Source organism: Anolis carolinensis, chromosome 2 (genome assembly GCF_035594765.1).
Source record: "Anolis carolinensis isolate JA03-04 chromosome 2, rAnoCar3.1.pri, whole genome shotgun sequence".
Taxonomy (NCBI): domain Eukaryota; kingdom Metazoa; phylum Chordata; class Lepidosauria; order Squamata; family Dactyloidae; genus Anolis; species Anolis carolinensis.
This window is the reverse complement of record NC_085842.1, coordinates 57,763,200-57,787,361: the sequence shown is the minus strand read 5'-3', so window position 1 is coordinate 57,787,361 and position 24,162 is coordinate 57,763,200. Positions and strand designations below refer to the sequence as shown.

At 37.6% G+C, this 24,162-nt stretch overlaps 1 protein-coding gene across 5 annotated transcripts in view; it reads left to right on the top strand.

Moving 5' to 3' along the window:
• The window catches only part of rad18 (RAD18 E3 ubiquitin protein ligase), a 154,768-nt gene that overhangs the window by 24,840 nt on the left and 105,766 nt on the right, over window positions 1–24,162 (top strand). For all 5 annotated transcript variants that reach the window (XR_010002558.1, XR_010002559.1, XM_062969758.1 and 2 more), the window contains exons 5-7: window positions 6,434–6,789; window positions 14,813–14,912; window positions 23,607–23,791. Coding sequence is in view for 3 of the 5 variants with exons in the window: in XM_062969758.1 (XP_062825828.1) it covers window positions 6,434–6,789; window positions 14,813–14,912; window positions 23,607–23,791 (641 nt within the window). In the remaining 2 variants the exon portion in view is untranslated. The remainder of the gene's footprint in view (window positions 1–6,433; window positions 6,790–14,812; window positions 14,913–23,606; window positions 23,792–24,162) is intronic.

Here is a 24,162-nt window from a genome sequence, read left to right as displayed (position 1 = left end):
ACATTAGGTCTTTGCATTTCTTTGGGACCATAAAGTTCTCCTTCCCACTGCTTCAAACTTTGTCTTTTTATCCCCTCTTGCTATTGAATATACTGGAAGTTGCCAAAATGTTAAACTTTTGTGTTCCATGTCACAGAACTGTTTTGGAAGGCTAAGATAGTATCTTCTTAGTCATGTTTGGTTGGTGGACTTTTTGTGATTTTTTTTTTAGGACTGAGGTGATATTAATGGAGGCTGGTCTGTGTGTGAGAAGCTGCAGTGTTTATGATTACAAAGGGATGTGCCGGGCTGTGGCGCAGGCTGGTGAGCAGCCAGCTGCAGCCAGCTGCAACAAATCACTCTGACCAAGAGGTCATGAGTTCGAGGCCAGCTCGGAGCCTGTGTTTGTCTTTGTTCTATGTTAAGGCATTGAATGTTTGCCTTATATGTGTAATCTGATCCGCCCTGAGTCCCCTTTCGGGTGAGAAGGGCGGAATATAAATACTGTAAATAAATAAATAAATAATAAACATTAGTGTGAATGGGACTTGATACAAAAACAGTGGGGTTTGATCCATAAACAACGACTACTGTTTTCTGTAATTATAACAGCACATTTCCCCGATGCTGCAATCATGGCTTTGCACAAATATTTTACCATTTGATCACAGTGGTAAAGTTGCTCTTGTTTAAAGAGACTGTTTGGATTGGTTCAACAGTGAGCTTGAATATTTCTTCTGGATCAAGCCCCTTAGTTTTTACAATGAATGATTAGACCACTCAATGTCTGCTTCATCTTTCTTAACTTCATTTCAGAAATCCCTTCAAGGACAACTGCATTGCTTGTAACACTCATTGTAATTGTCTTTATGTTTTACGCACATAACGTATATCTCTGGCATTGCTTTGGTGTTGGAGGGGTCACTGCCCCTCTGATTTTCTTTCTTTTTCTTCCCACATAACTTTTTCCATTTTATCTCCCTTCCTTTCCTTTCTTCCTCTTGCATTTTGGGGCTCTCCTGGTATCAAGGTCTAAGATTTATTAAACAAACACAAGGTGGGCCAAGACCATATTTACTTATGAGGAAAACTACAGCCTGAAGTCTTTCAAAGGCCTGGCCAGCATAACAGAATTGCAGCAGACAGCTGGAGAAAACACAAGTTAAGGTAAAGAGTCCAAATGATGCAGACATGCCAAGTACTACTTAGCCAGTTCAGGAGCAAGGATAAACAACAACCAACGATCCAGTCCAATAGTTGGTGCCAGGAGTTCACTTATCATAGTTCTTAAAATAACATTCAATAATTCAAAAGTACAAACTAAAGTCAAGCAAGATAGCCAGGGGTTAAACTGAAGTCCATGTCAGAAATATTGAAAATTAACAGTATTTTTGATTGCAAAAATGATGTACAGGCACTGAAAGAGTTAAAATGATGCAATGATGTAAGCAAAACTAATAGGGTAATATAAGCAGGTATGCCTGTGAGTTAGTTGCTCCTCCTGTGTGAAGACTTCCTTCTGTGTAAAGAATGCCTCGGTGTAAGGAGTGCTGTGTTTGTCTGCTCCAAGGAGAGAGCTGCTTTAGTTTGAAGATTGAGAGAGAAGCCGAGCTTGAAGGCAAGAAGCTGAAGCAAAGCTATAACAAGGAAGTATAAAGAATTTTGTTTATGTTATGGAAACCTTGTTTTTGTAAATAGTACAACCATATTATTTTTCTACAAAAAAAGCCTCTGAAGGAAGATAACAATAGTCTGTGTGTTGGAGGAAAATCCTGAGAGTGCCTTGGACCACAAGAAGATCCAACCAGTCCATCCTCCAGGAAATAATGCCCGACTGCTCACTGGAGGGAAGGATATTAGAGGCAAAGCTGAAGTATTTTGGCCACATCATGAGAAGACAGGAAAGCTTGGAAATGATCATGATGCTGGGGAAAATGGAAGGAAAAAGGAAGAGAGGCCGACCAAGGGCAAGATGGATGGATGGTATCCTTGAAGTGACTGGCTTGATCTTGAAGGAGCTGGGGGCGGCGATGGCCGACGGAGCTCTAGCATGGACTGGTCCATGAGGTCATGAATAGTCGGAAGTGACTGAGTGATTGAAGAAGACAAGAAGTGTGTTTTTATTTCGTCTTACACTGGCAACTGGTTCTGGGTCACGCTGCTGCTGCTAGATAAACTACTTTGCTGTATACTTTCATGGTGAGGGTCTTTTATTATTAAGCCCATTTGTCCAACAGTCCAAGACCATAAATCAAAGCCAGGAAGTTAGTCCATAATTTAGAGTCATGGAGTCAGGATATAATAGGGTCCAGAACAGGATTACAGTAACAGGATCAGGATCCAAAGTTCTAACTCAGGTACAGCACAGCTAACAGCCAAGACAAATCTAGCAAAGTACAACATTATTTGCTACCAAAGAGCTATTCTTTTCCAACCCCCTTTTATCATGAGATCTCAGCTGCTGTCAATTTCAGCAAGCCTTCACAGATAACCTTAGAAGCCTATGATACTTTCCTAGAGAAGGTCAGCCTTCCAAGTTTACTTTTGGAAACTTGCCCCAAGCAGCAACCGAGCCAGGCTAGACAAAGTGCTGCTCATGACACCTCTCCCCTTTCTCTCTTCTCCAGCTCTGAGAGGGCCTACGTTGTAATGTCTCAATGGCAGCATGGCTTTCTTCCCCCCTTCCTCCACCATTCTTTGCCAGTGACACCACAGAAAGCAAGTTCATCTAGCAACAGCCAATCCTTCACCTAGCAGCACCAAATCCAGTGAGATCACAGAGGGCCACTTCACCTAGCAACAGTCTTTGTGATACAGAGAGAAAAAAACATACATACTTTGATATATGACAACATATAGAAAGATTATTTATATGTGAATGAAGGAGACTGTTGGGTTTGATTTCTGAAAACTTTCAAAAGCTATGGTTTTACAATTTTGTGTACCACAATGTTTTTTGCATCCAGTAATTTGGGATGACTTTGTCCAAAAAGTTGCAAAACAAGCTTTGGAGCATTTGTCACTGGCTTCTTGTGTTTCTCTATGCCTTTCACTCCTAATCAAGGTTGCTGTTGGTGTAGATCAACTGTGCATAGAGGTTTGTGTTCTGTTGCCTTCACTTCACAATTGGTACAGATATAGAACACATTACTCGTTTCTTATTTCCTCTCTTAATCTTTTCGTAATTTTGCCATCTTCAAACTGTGCACTCTTTACTCCCAACTTTAAATTACCCTTGCTAGTCGACTGTCAGAAATGCTTTTCCCAGTCTGTTTGTGTAACCTATCTCTGTACATGTGGTAATGTTTCATAAATAATAAAGAAATAACATATAAAAATAATGTGTAGATTCAAACAAGAGTTTCTGCTGCTAAAAATACTGTAAAGTGTATTAATAGTACTGATTTTTTTGTATCATATAAGATAAATAGTGTTAATCATATTCGAGCACAAAAGGTTGCGATGGGGTTTATAGAGAAACCATCATAAGATGTATGAAGTACATAATAAAGAGATAATTAAAGAAAACAATTTGTTTGTTTTTAGGGTGAAAAGAAATGTTTTATATCCTCAGTAAATAAGACTTTAACTGCTGTGTTGTCATATCTTTAAATTTCTAGGTAAATATTTTCTTGAAAGAAGCATAGATGCCTCGCTTTTTGACAGAAGTGATCTACATGGTTTTAAATACTGGTGTTTACTATATTTAAAAATAAACAATGATAATTAGCTAACATGTTTTACTTTGCTCGTTTTGCAGTGGAGACTTTCTTTTAGCTACATCAATTTGGATTTAGCATAGCATTAGTGGAAGGGGCTGATGAAAGCTATTTTTCCTATATCCTCTTCTCCCTTAGAAAAAGAGAAAGAAAGGAAAGAGACAGGAGCTGCATTTTCTCTCCTCTGCAGTACTTAACACCCACTCTATCATTGCCTTCTAACCATGAAGAATAAAATATAAAATAAAATTAATTTACTATCTCCAACACAGTACTTTGTCTCATAATATTGTAGTCAGCTAAATGGTACAGTATTAAATATAACAGCCACAGTGTTCCATTATTCACTGTCAGTTTGGCATAATGGAAGATACAATTGCACCCAATCCATGGCCGCTAGATGTCACCAGTTGGCTTACTGTAGCTCTCTAACCAGTGAGCCTTAAAACTTCATTAGCAAAAATTGTATTATCTCCTGGTATTAAACATAGCTCTTTAGATGTTCTGGATAATACACAACTACTATAGTAAAGGTATATAGCATACAGGGCCATAGCCAGAAAAAAATTTCGGGAGGGGTTTTGAAAATTTCGGGGGGGGGGTTTAACCCCTAGCACACATCCCTCCCCACTACAAACCTGTCAATATCTGCTTGAGATAGTGCCTGGAGGGACTCTTAATGTTTTGTGTCTCATAGACTTAGCATGGGGATTTGGTTAACCAGTTAAAATTCATGAGTAAACCAGGTTTTTTTATAACCTGAAAAATTTCAGGGGGGGGGGTTGAACCCCTAAAACCGCCCCCTCGCTACAGGCCTGATAGCCTATATGATAGTGTTCCATATAGAATAGTGAGATTGACATTTGTGCCTCACAGAAGTGCTTCTTGGCGTGCTTGATGTGGGGGGACAGTAATAATGTCTCCCCCCCCCCCCCTGCAAAGTGTAGTTATATCTGTGGGTTGCTGTAACTTTTCCAGGCTGTATGGCCATGTTCCAGAAGCATTACCTCTTGACGTTTTACCACATCTATGGCAGGCATCCTCAGAGGTTGTGAGGCCATACAGCCTGGAAAAATAGCAACTCAGTGATTCCGGCCATGAAAGCCTTCGACAACACATTTTATATCTATTGGCTTCCTTCCTATTTATCTATCTTTTAATTTCTTTATTTCTTCACAGCAATCAAAAGACCAGTAATATATGGCATGGGGCCTGATACCAGTCTACGGACCTCCACTTTGAGTAGCACTATTATAGGTGATCTAGATCTGGTTTTTTTAAAAGTGAACTCTCAACTTCAGTTCTTGATTTTTTATTTGCTTCTGTTGTGGATTCATGGCATGTGAAGCAGGGGCAGCTGCTGGTGCTGCTGCAGTGTCGGTGGAAAACCCACTCTGAGGCCCCATCTATACAGTACAGCCCTAAAGCATGGACTGGGAAACGGATTAGCTTGGTTCTAAATTCATAAATACAGTAACTACTACATAACATTACCGTGTTTTGGACTGCTTTTTCTGTCGATTTGTTGTAAAACATGTTTTTGGTGCTTAATTTGTAAAATCATAACGTAATTTGACATTTAATAGGCTTTTCCTTAATCCCTCCTTATTATCCAACATTTTTGCTTATCCAGCATTCTGCTGGCCCGTTTATGTTGGATAAGCGAGACTCTACTGTAGTTGGAAATTCTCAAATGAAATTCTCAAACTATTTACAGGAATATAGGATTTTTGCTGCTCTTTCTTTTGCTTAAGTTCAGCTTGATTAGCCTGACAAACAGTTGCCTAGGAACAACAACAACAACAACAACAACAACAACTTTATTCTTATATTCTGCCACCATCTCCCCGAAGGGACTCGGAGCGGCTTACACATGGCACAAAAGTGCCTAAAAACAAAGCATACAATAAAACACAATATAAAATGCAATTCAATAAGACAAATAAGGATATAAAATTTAAAACTCAATTAAAATGGCACTCATCTGGCAGTAAGCAACTGCAAACATGACCAGACTGTAAACAATGGGCAAGGGAATGGAATGAGTGCAAAGGTGCAGCCATGGGACGAGGCCATGGAGTACAGTGCAAGAGTGCATAACAATTGTTCAGAATAACTAAGGACTAGGCATTCTCAAAAGCATGTATGAACATCCAGGTCTTCAAGTCCTTACGAAAGGTGGACATTGGTGGGGCTTGCTTAATCTACCTGGGGAGGGTGTTCCAAAGCTGGGGGACCACCACCGAGAAGGCCTTCTCCCTCCTCCTGTTCAACTGCACTTGAGACGGTGATGGGACTGAGAGGAGAGCTTCCCTGGCAGATCTTAGAGCCCGCGCCCGTTCATAGCCAGGAATGTGGTCATGAAGATAGGCAGACCCGAATTGTTTAGGGTTAGTAGATATTGAGTTTAGTATAGCCCCCTTCTATTTCCAAAATACAAGGATGTGAGGGTTCTAAATTAATTGCTGAACTTTTGTTCTTGCTAGAGTAAGAGTTTGAATGCCTGTATGTCTCAACTCTCTGTGGACTGTGGAGAAACAGATGCATGTTGGACAGTATTAGCTGCTAGACACCATTTGTGTAAATCATAATCTCTGGCTAATTTTGGGGGGCACCCATAGCAAGTAGTATAGATTGCCTGTGTTGCTGTTATTCTCTTTTGAAAGAATGTAAAAACAGTTATATGGTAGAAGCACAAGAATTATACATTGACCTGGTTCTACATTTTCTCCTAGACAGCGGTTGTTCCAGGTGGTCCTGGATTCGGCATCTGTTCCTCCTCCAGTACTATCTCCTAAGAAAGCTTCCATCCAAAGCCGTATTACGAATTCCCTTGTTGGTTTTGCTTTAGAGCATGAGAAGCCATTTACAGATACCATTTTAGACAAAGGAAACATTTGCACATCTAAAAGGCTTTTAAAACAATCTGAAAATGAGAGTGCAAAGATCAAAATAAAGCAGGAAAAGAGTCCATATTTTTCTAAAGGTGGCCATGGGACAGTTGGCCAAGTGGCAGAAAGTACAAGTCCCGTAGAAGGCACCATGAATCCTGAAATACCTTCCACATCTGCAACAAATGTTGTACCAAAGGGTAAGTCTTTGGACCTGTAATTCTATAAAACATTTTTGGTGTGCACATCAGCGTTGTATGTTACTTTTTTCCAGTTAGACTCAGCTCAGTTATTTTTCAATTCAGTCACCTCTTGATTTATGCTGATCCCACGAATTTCATAGGATTTCTTAGGCAAGGAGTACCCAGAGATGGTACCCAGAGATTTCATTAGAAATAAAACATACAGCACATGGTATGCATTGATGGTCTCTCATCTAGGTACTTCTCAGAGCTGATCCTGTTTAACTTCCAAGATCAGACAGGATCTGGTACCTTTAGGGTGTTAGCATTCATAAGTGCATAGTATCAGTTGTTCTGGGTATAGGTTTTGTTATTTATCTGACTATTTATTACTTGTTTTATGTCCTACCTTTCTCTTGACACAGAATACTTGTATATATTTCCTGTGTACTCCTTCCATGTGTACTATCAAATCCTCTCCAGGCCACAAGTCTCATTTGGTGAACTTGGGCCAATCTCTGCCTTTTTCTCAAAACATCAATCCATTCATTCATTTTTCTCTTCTCTCCACAGATCTAGGAAGCTTCTTTACAGGGTTGTTGTGAACATGCTATACTATTTTTGACATTTGGATCCAAATGCTGTTGGGATTTGTTTTCGCAGTTAGGCTCTACCACTGGCTATTGTGCTGACAATTGAGTTTGAGGGCCAAATTATTGTTTGGAAAATGAAATTGCCTTAGGAAATAAAAAGACAAAGTAATCCTAAGGGCAGCTGTCTTGAATTCCTCAGAGAAAAAGTAAACAAACCTAAGATAAACTTCAAGCTTATTTCACAAATTACTAAGTCATGCATCCTTTGTGTTTTGGTTGCAAGAACCAAAATGAAAAAATTACAACCCCATACACAAAAACACTCAAGGCCTATTTGCAGTTCTCTGGTGCTTTTTTCCTGAAAGTTTTGCGATATTCAGAATAAAGCGTCTTGTTTACACTTCATATGTGATGTAAATAATCACTTGTGCATTCATAGTAAATACAAATGTTCTGTGAATTGTAAATGAGCCCTGAGTTTATAGATATTTACTGACAAGCCAGGCTGTGGCGCAGGCTGGTCATGAGTTCGAGGCCAGCTCGGAGCCCCGTGTTTGTCTTGTCTTTGTTCTATGTTAAGGCATTGAATGTTTGCCTTATATGTGTAATGTGATCCGCCCTGAGTCCCCTTTGGGGTGAGAAGGGCAGAATATAAGTACTGTAAATAAATAAATAAATAAAGCTGTAACTCAGAGCTCATAGAAAATACTGTCTTCTGGAATTTGTCATATAGGACAGAGGAGTCCATGATTATACATCAATATGGTTTCTTGTTCTTGTATTTGTTTTTGTTCCTTTTTCAAGTCACAGTTGCATTGAATTACATCTCGTATTGGCCTACATTCATGAGCAATCAAGTTTTAATAGTGTATAAAGCACAAGACAGAAATACAGTAGAATCTCGCTTATCCAACTTTCACTTATCCAACGTTCTGTATTATCCAACACAGTTTGCTTTTTAGTAGTCACTGTTTTTGTAGTTAATCTTTTCAATACATTGCGATATTTGGGTGCTAAATTTGTTAATACAGTAATTACTACATAACGTTACCGTGTATTGAACTGCTTTTTCTGTTGATTTCTTGTAAAACATGATGTTTTGGTGCTTAATTTGTAAAATCATAAGGTAATTTGACATTTAATAGGCTTTTCATTAATTCCTCCTTATTATACAACATTTTTGCTTATCCAACGTTCTTCCAGCCCGTTTATGTGGGATAAGTGAGACTCTACCGTAGTATGAAAAACAACCTTGGTGAAAGATTTAATATTTTTGGTGTTCTGTGAATAATACAGTATTGCTTTTAGGTTGCCTTGTATGGAGACTTAACTTGTATGGGGACTTAACATAATACTGTATATACTCAAATATAAGCCGAGTTTTTCAGCCCTTTTTAAAGGCTGAAAAAGTCCCCCTCGGCTTATATTTGAGACAGGGTCCAGGTGGAAAGGCGTGGAGCTGAAAAAAGCCCTTGTTTAAGCCCCCACCAGGACCCTCACCTCTCCGCACACCAACCCAGCACTCATGACAGTTCAATTGCTATCAAACTGCGTTAACTGGCAGTGTACATGTACCTGGAGAAGGCAGCAAAGCCGGAGGGGGGAGTCTGGGGAAGGAGCGGCAGCCTTTTCCATAGGATTCAAAAGGCCACGGAAAGGGAAGGGATTACTGGCTTTGGCTCACCCTCTTGAGCACCTCTCATGTTGCTATGCATGTTTTTCGCGCAGGCGGGGCAGGCAGGAAGCTGCTGATCTCCAGTGAAACCCAGTTGCAGTACTCTTGGATTCCTGCTTGTCCCACACGTGGCGAAAACAGCAAAAGTTTTTGAGACAAGCAGGAATCCAAGGGCACTCCTGCAACTGGGTTTCACTGGAGATCAGCAGCTTCCTGCCTGCCCCGCGCACGCACGCACATGCGCACGTGGCGAAAGCAGGAGCAAGGGAAGTGTATGCGGATAGAGGAGGGAGGCCTCATGTGTCTCCATAAATCTTCCTTTCATTGCGCGCGTACATGCCTATCTCCCTACTCGTCTTTCTGTGCTCGAGAAAAACATGCATACCAACGCGAGAGGTGCGCAAGAGGGGTGAGCCAAAGCTGGTAATCCCTTCCCTTTCGGTGGCCTTTTGATTCCTATGGATTCCTAAGGTCCCTCAGGGCTCTTCCACACAGCCATATAACCCAGAATATCAAGGTGGAATAACCCACAATATCTGCTTTGAACTGGGTCATCTGAGTCCACACTGCCCTATATCCCAGTTCAAAGCAGATATTGTGGATTATCTGCCTTGATATTCTGGGTTATATGGCTGGGTGGAAGGACTCTTTGGGTCTCCAGGTGTTTTGGCCTACAACTCCCAGAAATCCCAGCCAGTTTACCAGCTGTTAGGATTTCTGGGAGTTGAAGGCCAAAACATTTGGGGACCCACAGGTTGAGAACCACTGTCTTAGAGTCTCTCCTGCCTGCTCTTGGTCCCTATTTATCAGATCACTTCAGGCACCAAGGCGGCTTGTTAAAATCTCAGTATGAATGTCCTTGAATGTTAAGCCTGTGGGTATACAGAGAATTTCAAATATCTTATTGGTGTCCAGAAAAAAGTGCCAATTTTTTAAACAATTTAAATTTTATCAGTAGCTGCTGCATTTCTCACCCTCGGCTTATACTCGAGTCAATACGTTTTCCCAGTTTTTTTGTGGTAAAATTGTGTGCCTTGGCTTATATTGGGGTCGTCTTATACTCGAGTATATACAGTAACTTACATTATAGTTAATGACCTAAATTCTGTTAGTTAATCTTGACTAGAGTATGTCTGTCAAATCAATCTGGTTTCCTTATGTGTTGATTCATCATTCAATAACTGACTGAATAAGTCTACTCAAATTGGGATTAACCAAGTGAATTCCAGTAAGAGCATCTGAATTTAGTGAAAAATATCAAATTGGGAAAGAAATTTAGATTACTTTCAAATTATTAAACATTTAAACCTTTGACTTTAAGCTAAACATTTTCATTGCTGGCAGTCCCTGAATTATAAGTGTTGATTAATAGAATATAAAATCCAAACACTTATCTCTTAATGAAGAAGCAGATGTCTTACCTATTTCAACCTAATATCACCAGGAGCGGTGAGGGGAAAACATTCCTGTCTGACAGAAATGTCAATTGAATGTATTGGGATAAAATTATTGATGCTGTATTGGGATTCTTGCACAGTGTCACATACCATTTGTTGAAAGTCTTTAATAATTGTAGTAAGATACCTATCAGGTGATGAAAGTTAAAAATATCCTTCTGCATTTGTTTTTCAGATGATCCGTTTTCAGTTTTAAAATAGATCTTGAAGGAATCCTAGATAATTGGTTTTGCAATTTAAACCCCCTTTAGTTCAAAAGAACAGTGAAGTTCTGTCAACTATATTTATTTTCTTTTTAACAGTCATAATTTTAACTGCTTTTAATTCTATTGGCAGTAGAATATATTGTAGTGTAATGAATCCTGGGTTGAGAAAAAAAATCAGGATATGAATAAATAAATAAATGTAATATAATTCTGAGCTGAATTTTTAAGCAGATAGAACTTCTGTATTCATCATAAAATATTGTTGTTCCTGTAGAAATTTATTTGCCCCTTTAATGGCTACTCTAATATGAAGGAAGAAAGAGAATTGAAAAATGAATGAGAAAATGTAATGATAGTCTTTATAGGGTTGTTTATACATCACTTCATCGATTTGGCTTGCTTATGTTTGATTTGGAATATATCATTGGAACTAACTGGTTTTGAAACAACATATTGTTCCTTAGATGAATATGATATATGCTGATCTTTTCCCCTGCAATGGTCTCTATATAAGTTTTACAGGGCTTCAGATTTCAGAATACCTTGAATTGGTAATGATGGTTTCAGTCATTTTAAAAATCACTCCATGGCCATGAAATATAGATATCCAACCTCCTTCCCCATCTGCAATACCAAGAAGAGACGTGAAAATGTTTCTCATTCTCCTTCCTTTATACTTGCCATTTTTGCTCTTTCTCCTTCATGGATCCAAGGTAAACACTGGAACCTAAAAGCTGGGACACATAGTAGAATGGCAGAAATTCCCCCAGTGAATCATTACCATGGTACATACATACTATTTTTCCTTTTAAAGTCTCAAGGGAAGTATTTCTTCTTGTACTTGCATTGCATTGGCCACATTTCTGCCCAAGAAAGTCTTATGAATCTCCCAAATCCAGGGACAACATGTTAAAATAATTATAAAGGAAACATGTCTGGTTGTCTTGAGCAAATTGGCCCTTATCTTTAATAAAGTTTTACCTAAGAATTATACTTGTCATCAATCACATCAGCAATTTCTGCTTCTTAACTCTTGATTAAAGGCAGAAAGTATAGCGTATGTGTCTAATACAGAGCTTTCCAAAACATTTCATTAGTGACACACTTTGTAGACACAGTAATTTAGTTTACTAGCAAACCGGGTGTTAAACCAACCCCTTATAAGAGATAATGATGGAATTATGGGACATGCAGCATATCTCATGAAAAGCTTTCACTTAGATATTTACATATATGAATTATTGCGTGTTTTACATAGATTAAGACGTTTCTTGTTTCATTCACGCGACAAACGTGCACAAAGCAGCCGACATACTAATGTGTCACGACATAAAGCTCTGGTCTAATATTAGCAAAGGTGGGAGGAGTGTGGAGGTACAGACTTCTTTATATCTCTCTAGGAATTTCTGGGTGTTCCATCTTGACTCTGTGGCCAACTTCTGCTGGAAGCTGAACATAGAATCTCATTGGAGGACCTAGAAGCACCTAGAGAAGTGTCAGCGTGCTGGAAGAAGCAAAGACCACCAGCATTGAAGCGATGCACCTACGTCATCAACTCCGCTGGACTGGCCATGTTGTCTGAATGCCCGATCACAGTCTCCCAAAGCAGTTACTCTACTCCAAACTCAAGAATGGGAAACGTAATGTTGGTGGGCAGGAAATGAGATTTAAAGATGGGCTTAAAAACTGCGGCATAGACACTGACAACTGGGAAGCCCTGGCCCTTGAGCGTTCTAATTGGAGGTCAGCTGTGACCAGCAGTGCTGCAGAGTTTGAAGAGGCACAAATGGAGGGCTTAAGGGAGAAACGTGCCAAGAGGAAGGCGCGTCAAGCGGGAGAACATGCAGATCAATAATAGGTCTCTTCAGCCACCTAAGAACCCACCCCCAAGACCCCACAGATGGAAGACAATCGTCCTCGAACTACGAGGGATCTCCTAAGTAAGAGAAGTGTTATCTCTAGAAATCTCTAGGTCAGGGGTCCCCAAACTTTTTAAGCAGAGGGCCGGTCCACAATCTTTCAGACTGTTGAGGGGCCAAATTACCATTTGAAAAAAATTTACAAAGAAATTCCTATGCATACTGCACATGTCTTATTTGTAGTGCAACAACGACAACAACGAAAGAACAATACAATATTTAAAAATGAAAACAATTTTAACCAACATAATCCTATTAGGATTTCAATGAAAAGTGTGGGCCTGCTACTGGCCAATGAGATAGTCAAGTTAATTAGGATTGTTGTTGTTGTTGTGTGCCTTCAAGTCATGTCAGACTTTGGCTGAGCCTAAGTCTAAAATTATTTATTTATTTACTGCATTTATTTACTACATTTATATCCCACCCTTCTCACCCCGAAGGGGACTCAGAGCAGCTGTATGTACATACAATATATTATATTATTAGCATAACACAATATTAGCATTATATATTACTATATTGAACTATACCACTATACTATTATATAATATGTAATATATAACATATAATTAATATTATTATATGGTATTACTATTAGTATTATATTGTATAACATAAGATTATTATCAATATTATATGTATATACAATATATTATATTATTAAAACTGATATTAAAATATTATATTATAAAACTGAGGGCGGGGGCCAGGTAAATGACCTTGGAGGGCCGCATCCGGCCCCCGGGCCTTAGTTTGGGGACCCCTGCTCTAGGTCCTCCAGCATGAATGGAGGAGTGACCATGGAGCGACACTGGAGCTCCTATAGAAGGGTTCCTCAAACATTTTGAGCAGAGGGCTGGTTCATGGTCCCTCAGACTGTTGGGGTGGCAGATTATAGTTTGAAAAGAAAAAAAAATGTAAACTTTGCATTTCTTATTTATAGTGCAAAAAAAAGGACTATACAATATTTAAATAATTTTTTATTATATTTTATTGTTATTCAATTTTAATCAACATAAACTTACCAGTATTTCCATGAGAAGTATGGGTCTGCTTTTGGCTGATGCGATAGTCAAGTTAATTAAGACTGTTGTTGTTGTGTGCCTTCATTTCAGACTTGAAGTTTAGGGTGGGAGCCAGATAAATGACCTTGGAGGGCCGCATCCAGCCCACAGATCTTTGTTTGGGTTTCCCTGACCTAGAGATTCCTAGGGAGAACATTTTTAATTAAGTCCTGAATAATCAAATCTGCAGAATGTGGAATGATAAATGTATTTTTAAACTACCTTTTTCATTCAGTAGCGGTATACTATAATTTGCTTAATTCTTGTATTACTTTATAACTGTTTTGTCTGCTTTTATCTTCAGCTGTTTTAATTCTGTTATGAGCCATTCCAGTTCTGAGAAAAAACTGGGGTAAAATTCAAATGATGAAATAAAACAAAGAAATAATAAAGTAGCCTGGGCGAAAAGAGTTTAGCAGATTTTTCATGTCTGCTTCTGCACTGCAAATTGTGTCTTGACTTCGATGGAAGTGAATTGAGGAATTGTGATGTAGAAATTTGGCCATGTGAAGGATAATGTCAGGTTTTTTTTTTAGAATCAACAGTTTATTTTGTTTTATACTGATGGTACTGAAGTGTTGTTCTTCTTGGGGGAAGAAGAATGCAACTACATGCAGTGGAAGGTCTAGAGTAAAATGTATTCCTGTTGCCAGTTTTAATCCCAAATAGCCCAAATATTTGCATTCATTGTAGGAGAACGTTGCTCTAGGGACATCAATATGAAGAAAAGTATCCTTATTGATTCCCAAAGGATTTCCTTGTTTATCCCCAAAGGGGCCAATTTTACTGAAATTTATGCAGACTTCTAAGTACACATTGCACCATTCAATTTCCATTTTTAAAAGATGTTTCCTCACTCCTGCTCTCTATAGAGGGAGAGAAAAAAGAGGAACTTGATTTTTTTAAAGATGTTGATGGTAGGATGTGTATTTATATGCCTCCCTGTATTTCAATGGAAACAGGCTTTTTGTGGGATAAATAAAGCAGTCGTATTTATGTTATTTGGGAAGAATCTCTTTAGAAGTCTTGCATGCTAGGCAATACTTAGTATATTTGTTTGGTTTAATTAACATGCATTCTTTTAAGTATTTGATGTTGATATGAATGTTTTTTTAAAAATATTTCAGTGGAGTGTCCTGTTTGTGGTGTTGCTGTGCAAGAAATGCTAATAAATAAGCACCTTGACAACTGCTTGACACGAGATGAGAAGAAAGAGAGTCTCCGAAGGTAAAATACGTGAGTGAGTGAATTCTAGTGAATGTTGCCAAGCTTGATGCCATGAGTTTGTTATGTACCATCACTGAGCCATCTGCTTGCTCTTATAGACTGTGAACAGAATTCAAGATTCACACAATAAAAGTGGGGTAAATAAATGTAGTATCCAGAAAAAAACTGCTGTTCAATTTCTTCAGGATTGTTTTTATTTATTAGGTAAATGGGATAGTCTCTTATATAGCCATTTTAAAAAGTCAAATGATTTCATTTACTTTGCTTCAGAATCTGAAGCTGTGTCCCTTTCTTAGCTAGACTATCATAAAACGATTAGTTATGTACCTACTCTCTTCTTTTTAAATCCTTCATAAATCCAGTATTTTCTCCAAATCCCATGTTGGGAGTAAGACAGGATAGAAATTAAATAACTAAAATAAATGGATCATTTCCTCACAAATCCTGCAAATGCCGTTATGGTGCAACATCCTAGGTATAGGCTTGGAAGAATGATCTAGATGAAGCTTTGGAAGAAAGCGATTGGCTTTTTCTCTTTATCAATCAATACAAATTTAAAGGAAGTTTAGTAAGAAAGGTACTTTTTTTGAAAATTTCATGGGAAAAACATGGATTTCTCCCTCCCAATACCTTTTCATATGAAAACTTTAAGTAATTTTAGGAACATAAAATATATAAGATATATCACTTGGTTTTAAATGAAAGTGCAGTTTATTCAGAATATAGTTACAAATTGAATTTAGTTTTACAATTTTATTTCTTCATTACAAATGGAATTACAGAGAAATGGTTGTGGTCTAAAGAACCTCTTTGACTATGCCAGTTGAAGGTGCTGACAAAAAACACTATCAACTGTAATGAAAGAAATCATATTATTTTATTTCCACTGGTTCTTTATATGCCAAGTAATCAGAACACAGTTCATTCTCAATCTTTTTTTTAAAAAAAACAACAGAAGAACTGAGAAAAGGAAACCAAAACCAGGAATTGCAATATTTTGATGCTGTATAGAATCTTCCTCTTAAATACAGTAGTTTTTAGAAATTTTGTGGGGCAGGAAAACTGGACAGTGAAGAAGGCTGATAGGAAGAAAATCATGTAATTTGAAATGTGGTGCTGGAGAAGAGTTCTGCAAATGCCGTGTACTGCTGAAAAGACAAACAAATGGTTTCTAGAACAAATCAAGCCTGAATTCTGTTTAGAAGCCAAGATGACCAAACTGAGACTGTTGTACATTCTTTAGACATAGCATGGGAAGTCAAAAATATGTAACTACCTTGTCTCAAGAATTGTAATCATCATTCTAAAACAGTGGTTCTCAACCTGTGGATCCCCAGGTGTTTCGGCCTACAACTCCCAGAAATCCCAGCCAGTTTACCAACTGTTAGGATTTCTGGGAGTTGAAGGTCAAAACATCTGGGGACCCACAGGTTGAGAACCACTGTTCTAAAATAAAATATTCCATAAACTTTAGGGAGGGTGCGAATTGGAAAACTCCTTCCTGAATTTGTGTTTGTTTTTCCCTCCACACCTTTTCAGTACAGATCAACACCATCACAGCAGTGTTTCACCTTGTATGTTCAAACTGTAGGCAGCATTGTTAGGAGGGGTGTTGACAGGTTGATTCAGATTTTTACCTTTGGTCAAAATATCTGAAGGCCACAATTTTGGGAATCATATCGCTGATTGCAGTTAAGTATTTCCCGTCATTAGGCAAGAAGTAATTGTAAAGGCTTTAGTGCGTCATTATTTTGAACCTAATGATCCTAGATGAAGACCTTATTAAACTATGCAGCAGTGAAGTCATGTAAGCATGTAATTGGAAATCTCCTAAGCAACCTTCTAAACAGCTTTCTCCATGAGTTATGTACTTTCAAGTCATTTCCAGCTTACCATGACTATCCTAGGATATGCAAACATGAGGTTTTGGGCAAAGGCATAGGTTGAGATGAGTTTATTTATTCTAATGTGATTGAGAGAGTCTTAAAATTATTATCTTCCTCAGAAAGAGTTTATAGTGATTTAAGTAGTTTGAGGAAACATGAATTGAGTTGTGTTATGAATAGACCAGAGTGGTTTATCCTGTCTTACCGTGTGAAAGAACAGAAGGCTTCTAGGGAAATATAAATAGGCAGCACACAAACAGAATGAACAATGTCAAGGATTTTTTTATTTATTTAATAAAACATGCAGGTTGTCTGTGGAGCCTAAGCTTGTTGCTAGGGAATGTCATCAGTGGCATTTGTTGTAAATTGCTTTGAGTGCCCATGGCAGAAGACTGATTCATAAATCTTATAACTGATAAATAAATAATAGAGCAGAAGGGATTGAACACATTTGTATAGCAGAAGATGACCTAGTGTTAAATTAGTCAAGTTAGTTAGGGAGTACAGGCACATGGACACAGTGATTTATTTTACTGCATTTGCAGATCATGCTAAGTCATAGTTCAGCACAATATACATGAACAGGAATATGATACCTCGAGTCTCAGATTTACACATTCCTTGTCCTGTGCAGCCAGAGGAAGCAATTTGGAAGCTTCTGCTTTTAAATAACCTTGGTTTGCTGTAGTCCTGCACCTGCAGGACTAGTATTTGTGGTTTCACTTACTCTCATCCAAGAAAATTTGTCTTATCTAGGAATGTTCGAGTGATTCTGTGCTATGCTTACATCGGATGTTACCATAGAGTCAACCTGGGAGATGGTAACAAATTCTTACAGGGGACAACTCTATGAATTTTCTAGGTCCTCTAGGGCCACTCTATGGTGACTTCATTTCAATAGGGTTCGCTATAATCCCTGGTATTGTGTTTTCACGATAACTTTAGGAATGTATCCCTATGGATAGCGAGGTGGTACTATATTATCTGAATCTGAAGTTGTGATTAATATTGCCATGTTTAATTTAAGCCAGAGATGGATAACTTATTGTCTTTTAGCTATTGCTGGTTTTGCAGCAAACACAATGATGGAAGGATGATGGTAGGTTCAGTCCAATGGCATCCAAGAGTTCAAATGTTGTCCATCTCTGGTTGAAACAAGCCAGCTCCACAACTGTGTTTTGAATTTGGTTATTTTTAATTAACCATAGTCAATACTAGCCAGAGATGGTTATTCTGAACAAAAGGGCAAGCCATATTTAAACAAAAGCATGCTACAGTAATTCCACTGGTTGCCAGTGAGTTTCTGGGCAAAGTACAAAATGTTGGTTTAAAGTTCTTTAAAGACTTTTAAAGTTCTACAACCTTTAAAGTTCTACATGGTTTGTGTCCATATTGCTTGTTTACACAATAACTTTATGAACTTATCACAATGTGCTTTATGCATTCTGCCTCATGATCTCTCCCTTAGGACACTGAGGTCCTCTGGGGGGTGTTTACTCCAACCACCCAGAACTCGACTAGCGAATATCACCCAGAGGACTTTTTCCTACAGGCTATGTGCTGCAGTTAGTCATATTTCATTTCTTGTGGCCTCCAGGATTTGTAAGGCTGCATGGAGTAGAGTATCAGGAAAGGAATTCTTAATCATTCCTGAAACTGCATTGGCTCAGGATCCAAGAAACATAGGCGATATAGTCTGTATCAGTGGAAGGAGTCCTATTTGTGGAGGAGCTTTTGAATTCAGCCGGTGTTCCTCCTGATAGAGAAGAAAGATGGGTTCATGTTTGGGTTTGGTATCTTCCCTTTCCTTTCACCTCCCAACAATGTCAACATTGTTCTGAAGGGTCTCTCACCCCTCTGGAACAGATTTACAGGGTTGATAAGGTAAGTGAGAATTGGTAAGAATGACTTCTGGTAGCAGAGACATCAGCTGAATCAAAAGATCTACAAAGCAAAGATTCTTTCCTCACAGTAGTTCTGTGTATTTCTATTCATAGATTTGAATGATACAACTGTGCTAACTGGTTTTAAAGTTGGTTTCCATTGTTTGTTGCAATCATAGGGAATGTAGTAAATAAGTTTGTCCTGAATTAAAAGGTTTGTAAGGTTACAGTTTGGAATACAACTTATAAACTGCCCCAGGCAGCATAGGTGGGGACCATATTGGCTGAGGGGATTTGAATGTTTTCAAGCTCTGGTTTGTGATGCTACTGCGCTTTGTGATACATTCAATTGCTTCTTGATACTGGTAGACTTAGTCTTTCCTGCTTTCCCTTCTGCTTTATGCTTTTAGTGTTAGCAAAATGTCATAGCTGATTGAATGTTGGTTTGTCCTTTGCCTTGGAAAGGCAATGATAAACATGTGGAAGTTGCCTTATTTCCACAAAGGATTTTTCCTAGCGCTCTGAACAGGTGTTAGCATTTTTGTTTTGACAGCTTTTTGAGGATTTGTTGATTGTTGTTATCAGTTGCAGATGTATGTGGCTGGGGTGTGTTTTCCTTCAGGAATGCTTAGAAATGTGTGTAACTGGGTTTATTTTTATCAAGGCATCATTCAATTTAAAAAGAATCCCGGAGAAGATTTTTGTCTCAAAAATATTTAGCTACTGTGGGTTATTAAACATGACCTTGGCAATGTGTTTTACTTTATTTATTTCAGTAGCTGTTAGCATGTTTTGCTCCTCTGTGAGGAATGCAATTTTTTCTAGTTTCCCATTCAGCATGGGCAGTATATGATTTTAAAATAGCATTTTTGTTGTTTATGGTGGGGGGGGGGGTTGGGGTGGGGGTAGTCCATAAAGATCCCAGAGAGTACTAGGAACATTTTTTTGGTATCAGACCTGCAGCAGATGCTTGCCAGTAAAGATCAAAGAATCTGTACTGTTTTTCTTTAGCACTTAGGCCCCTTTTACACTGCCATAGAAAATCTAGATTATCTGCTTGAACTGGATTATGTGGGAGTGTAGACTGATATAATCTAGTTCAAAGCAGATAATGTGGATTATTTGCTTTGATAATCTGGATTATATGGCAGTGTAGAAGGGGCCTTTGTCTCCACATATTGAGAAAAGGGTTCCTTCAACCCTACTGCCCAAGCCACAAACATGGGAGAGTAAATTCGACAACATCTGATCTGAAAGCGCAATATATTATGGTGAGACTGACATCATGGTTAGTACAAACTAGGAGCCCTTCTTTACTGCAATATAATCCATATTGTACAAGCAGAAATCCAGATTATCTTCTTTGAACTGGATTATATGAGTCTACACTGCCATATAATCCATTTCAAAGCAGATAATCTGGAGTATTTATGGCAGTGTGGAAGGGACCTATGTTTCAGTATGATTTGAACTGGATACACGTGTGTCCCGCAGTCAGTCAGCTGTGCTTCATTATTGTTTATATAAGAACCCAGGACAGAACTTTATAACACAAGGGGTGGGTGGCGAAAGCAACTGGAGAAAACATGGTATGCTGGTGTCCTTACTGAGTCATATGATTTGACCAGTTTATTAATAGCAATTCATTAAAATACAAGGGAATGAGCTAAACTTCATTTGATAGATTATCAGAATGAATCAGTACAAAGTGGAGAGCACTCTTATCTATCAATCACTTATCCCATTTTTTTTCCTGACATTGGATCCAAGATGGTGTACAATCTTTTAAATGTCCAATACGATAAAAATGCTTTAAATGCAAAGAGTAGAAGAATACATGGTGGATTCAATAAAATATGAGTCTTTATTTTATTATGTCAATTGACCTGATGTTTAAATATTATATTTGTATGCATTTCATTTAAATCTTTTATTCATAATTAATATCTGTACAAATGTTTGTGGCTGTAAGTCAGCTATTTCACAGCATTTTGTAACCAATTTTTTTTCAATTGATAGCTCTTGAAACTGAAAACAAATGTGTGTGTATTGGATAAACCATAGTCACAGCTGGAAGTCACAGAAGAGTAGCATACAAGTCAATTCCCATGGCACATATTATCAACATTTGGAGAGCTCTGCTTTGTAAATGGCAGATTTCATTTTAAATTGAATTTTTGTTTTCTATTATGGTAACACTTATTAGTAAAGGTATGAATAAAGATTACTTTTAATTGCTGTGATTAATCTTATTATGTGTAAACAACATAATAATATACAACCCCTCAATTAGTACTTTGTGGATAAGATATATTTGTGGTGTCTGACACTGATTTAGACTTCTAACAAGTGTGTTGGCATTTTGGTATATATTTTTTCATATAGAGGTCTGTGTGCTTATGTTTTTGTAATTTTGTGTACATTGGTTAGAAGATTATGCACTTGTAACTTTTAAAAATAATGTTAGCATTTTATTATAAGTAGCAAGTTTACAGAAAAAACAAAATCAGATCACCAGCTCCAATAATAATAAAAACTTTATTTCTATTCCGCCCTATCTCCCCGAAGGGACTCAGGTTGGATTCCAAGAAACAACGGCATACATTCAATGCCTTCAAATACAGATAAATATTGGCATAAAATCCCAACAAGACCCCACAAATGAATACAGCGTTAAAAACCTAACATCAAATTAAATCTGATATCAGTGAATTGAGTATAACATTAATAACCTAAATCAATATAATCAGACAAACCATGTTTAATACCCTGTTTCCCCGAAAATAAGACAGTGTCTTATATTAATTTTTGCTCCCAAAGATGCGCTAGGTCTTATTTTCAGGGGATGTCTTATTTTTCCACAAAGAAGAATTGACATTTATGGTTGCATTTTTAAAAAATGAAAATTTATTATCTATTGTACAGTAGTTGTCATCACAAACCAGCATAACCAAACTGTGAACCCTTTCGAGAATTTCTATATTATATTTTATTGCTAGACTGTTTTTAAATTACTGTTTTAAATTTCCGTTCGTATGTAAATTTATGTTGTTGTTGGGCTTGTCCCTGTGTAAGCTGCCCTGAGTCGCTTCTGGGAGATGGAGGTGGGATACAAGAATAAAGTTATTATATTATTATTATTATTATTATTATTATTATTATTATTATTATTTCTTGTTACTACCTTTATTTCTATGTACAACAATCTATGGTATGTACATTTACCAATCCTGCATGCTTCCAAACAAAAACTTTGCTAGGTGTTACTTTCGGGGGAGGCCTTATATTTAGCAATTCAACAAAACTTCTACTAGGTCTTATTTTCTGGGGATGTCTTATTTTCAGGGAAACAGGGTATAGTGTGTGGCTTATCCAAGACTTGCTTATCCAAGGTTCTGGATTATCCAAGGCATTTTTGTAGTCAATGTTTTCAATATATCATGATATTTTGGTGCTAAATTCATAAATACAGTAATTACAACATAACATTACTGCATATTGAACGACTTTTTCTGTCAAATTTGTTGTATAACATGATGCTTTGGTGCTTAATTTGTAAAATCATAACCTAATTTGATGTTTAATAGGCTTTTCCTTAATCCCTCCTTATTATCCAAGATATTTGCTTATCCAAGGTTCTGCCGGCTCGTTTAGCTTGGATAAGTGAGACTCTACTGTACTTGGTTTTGTGTCTTTGTGTCCCATCAAAGGGCATTAAGTGAAAGGTCATTTTTGTGGTGGTACCAAAGTTGTGGAAGATATTTCTGTAGCAAATTGGCTCAGCTCACTTAAAGCTCTTGTTAAAACAAAAATCAGTTAGTCTTAAAGGCTCTCCCATATTGCTTTATTTCTCCCCCTCACTTTATCCTTCACAAGTTTGGAGAGTAGAGTAATTTTTTTTGTCTTTTTTGGCATAGTAGAGATGCCCATCTTTGAAAAATATATACAGCCATTTCTTTATTTCCTAGAAATTTGCTGTGGATTGGAAAGTCTTTGGCTGGCACTCCCTGTGGCTCTAGGTATCTGGAATGAAATCTACTCCGCAGAACAGAATCTGTATTAACTGTGATGTGGTTTGCCTTGTAATTGATATACTTGTCTAGCATTTGCTTTGGTGGGATTTTTAAGAAGTGTAAATGAAATTCAGTTCAGGAGACACATCTCTTGGCTTTTTGTACAAATCATTTTTCAAATAATGGTGCTTTAAAATGACGTGAACGCAACAAAACAAAAATGCCTGATACTGATGTTTTTGAATTCTGTACACTTATATTTTTGATATACATGTGTATTATTTTTGTTTGTATTTTTTCTGCTCTTTCAGTAATGTTTTGAAATTACAAAGTAGGATTCAAGAAATTGAAATATACAATAATCATTATTACTTGATGATATTTGAGGATACACATAATCATACTGATACATTTCTTTCTAACAGTGTTATATATTGTTAATAGGTAGGCCATTTAGGACAACTCAGCCCTGGTATTTCATAATGCTATGGAACAAGCAAACAGATTTTAAAAGCTTTATTTGAATAAAGTTCAGCATAACATTCCTCATAGAGTTGTTGTGAGCAATGTGAGCAATAGGCACGACCTCTTGTGTGGTGGAGAAAAGGACCAACATGATATATTTGGGGCCAAGGACACCATTTTTTTTTTACTTTCATTTGAAAGCAATGAAGGGAATGCCTGAAGGCAAAGTGATCCTTAGACCTTGTTAGGAAAAGTTGCAGGCATAATCCTATCTACTAAAAACTTGACCTGCTTGAAGTCATGGTCCTGTAACATATGTATTTGAGCTACTCTTATAAGGATGCTTTTAAAAATAATTTCCTATCTTGTAGGAAACGCGTGGATGTGTGTTTGGTTGTCTTCAGGTTGTTTTGACATTTTCTCCCTCTCTGGTTTTAAAAAATTCAGTGGTGGACACACAAAGAAGTTCTTGCCTAAAGTGGTGTACAATTTGCTTTCTGATCGTGATCTGAAGAAAAAGATGAAGGAATATGGACTTTCAACCCAGGGAACAAAGCAGCAGCTAATTAAAAGACATCAAGAGTTCGTGCACATGTATAATTCACAGTGTGATTCCTTAAATCCCAAATCAGGTAGGAAGGGTTTACTTGAAATTTTACTTAAAAATTGCTGTTTCAAAAAACGTATCTCTTTCCCACAGTTCACTTATCTACCATTTTAAAATCAGTATAATCTTAACTTGTTTATTTATTATTTCTCTTTAGTTTTATTTTGTTACAGATCCATTTTTTCTTGAAATAATCTGTTATGTTGGTGAACAATAGAAATTGTTTATAGGGCCTCTGCATGGAGAAGGTGGTGAAATTCTAACGGGATAGGAAAAGGCAGAGCTGCTTAACATCTCCTTTGCCTCAGTCTTCTTCCAAAAGCAGATTGGTGTTTAACCTGAGCAATATGGAGCAGATGAGGTAATAGGGGATAGGCAACCCAAAATAGATAAGAA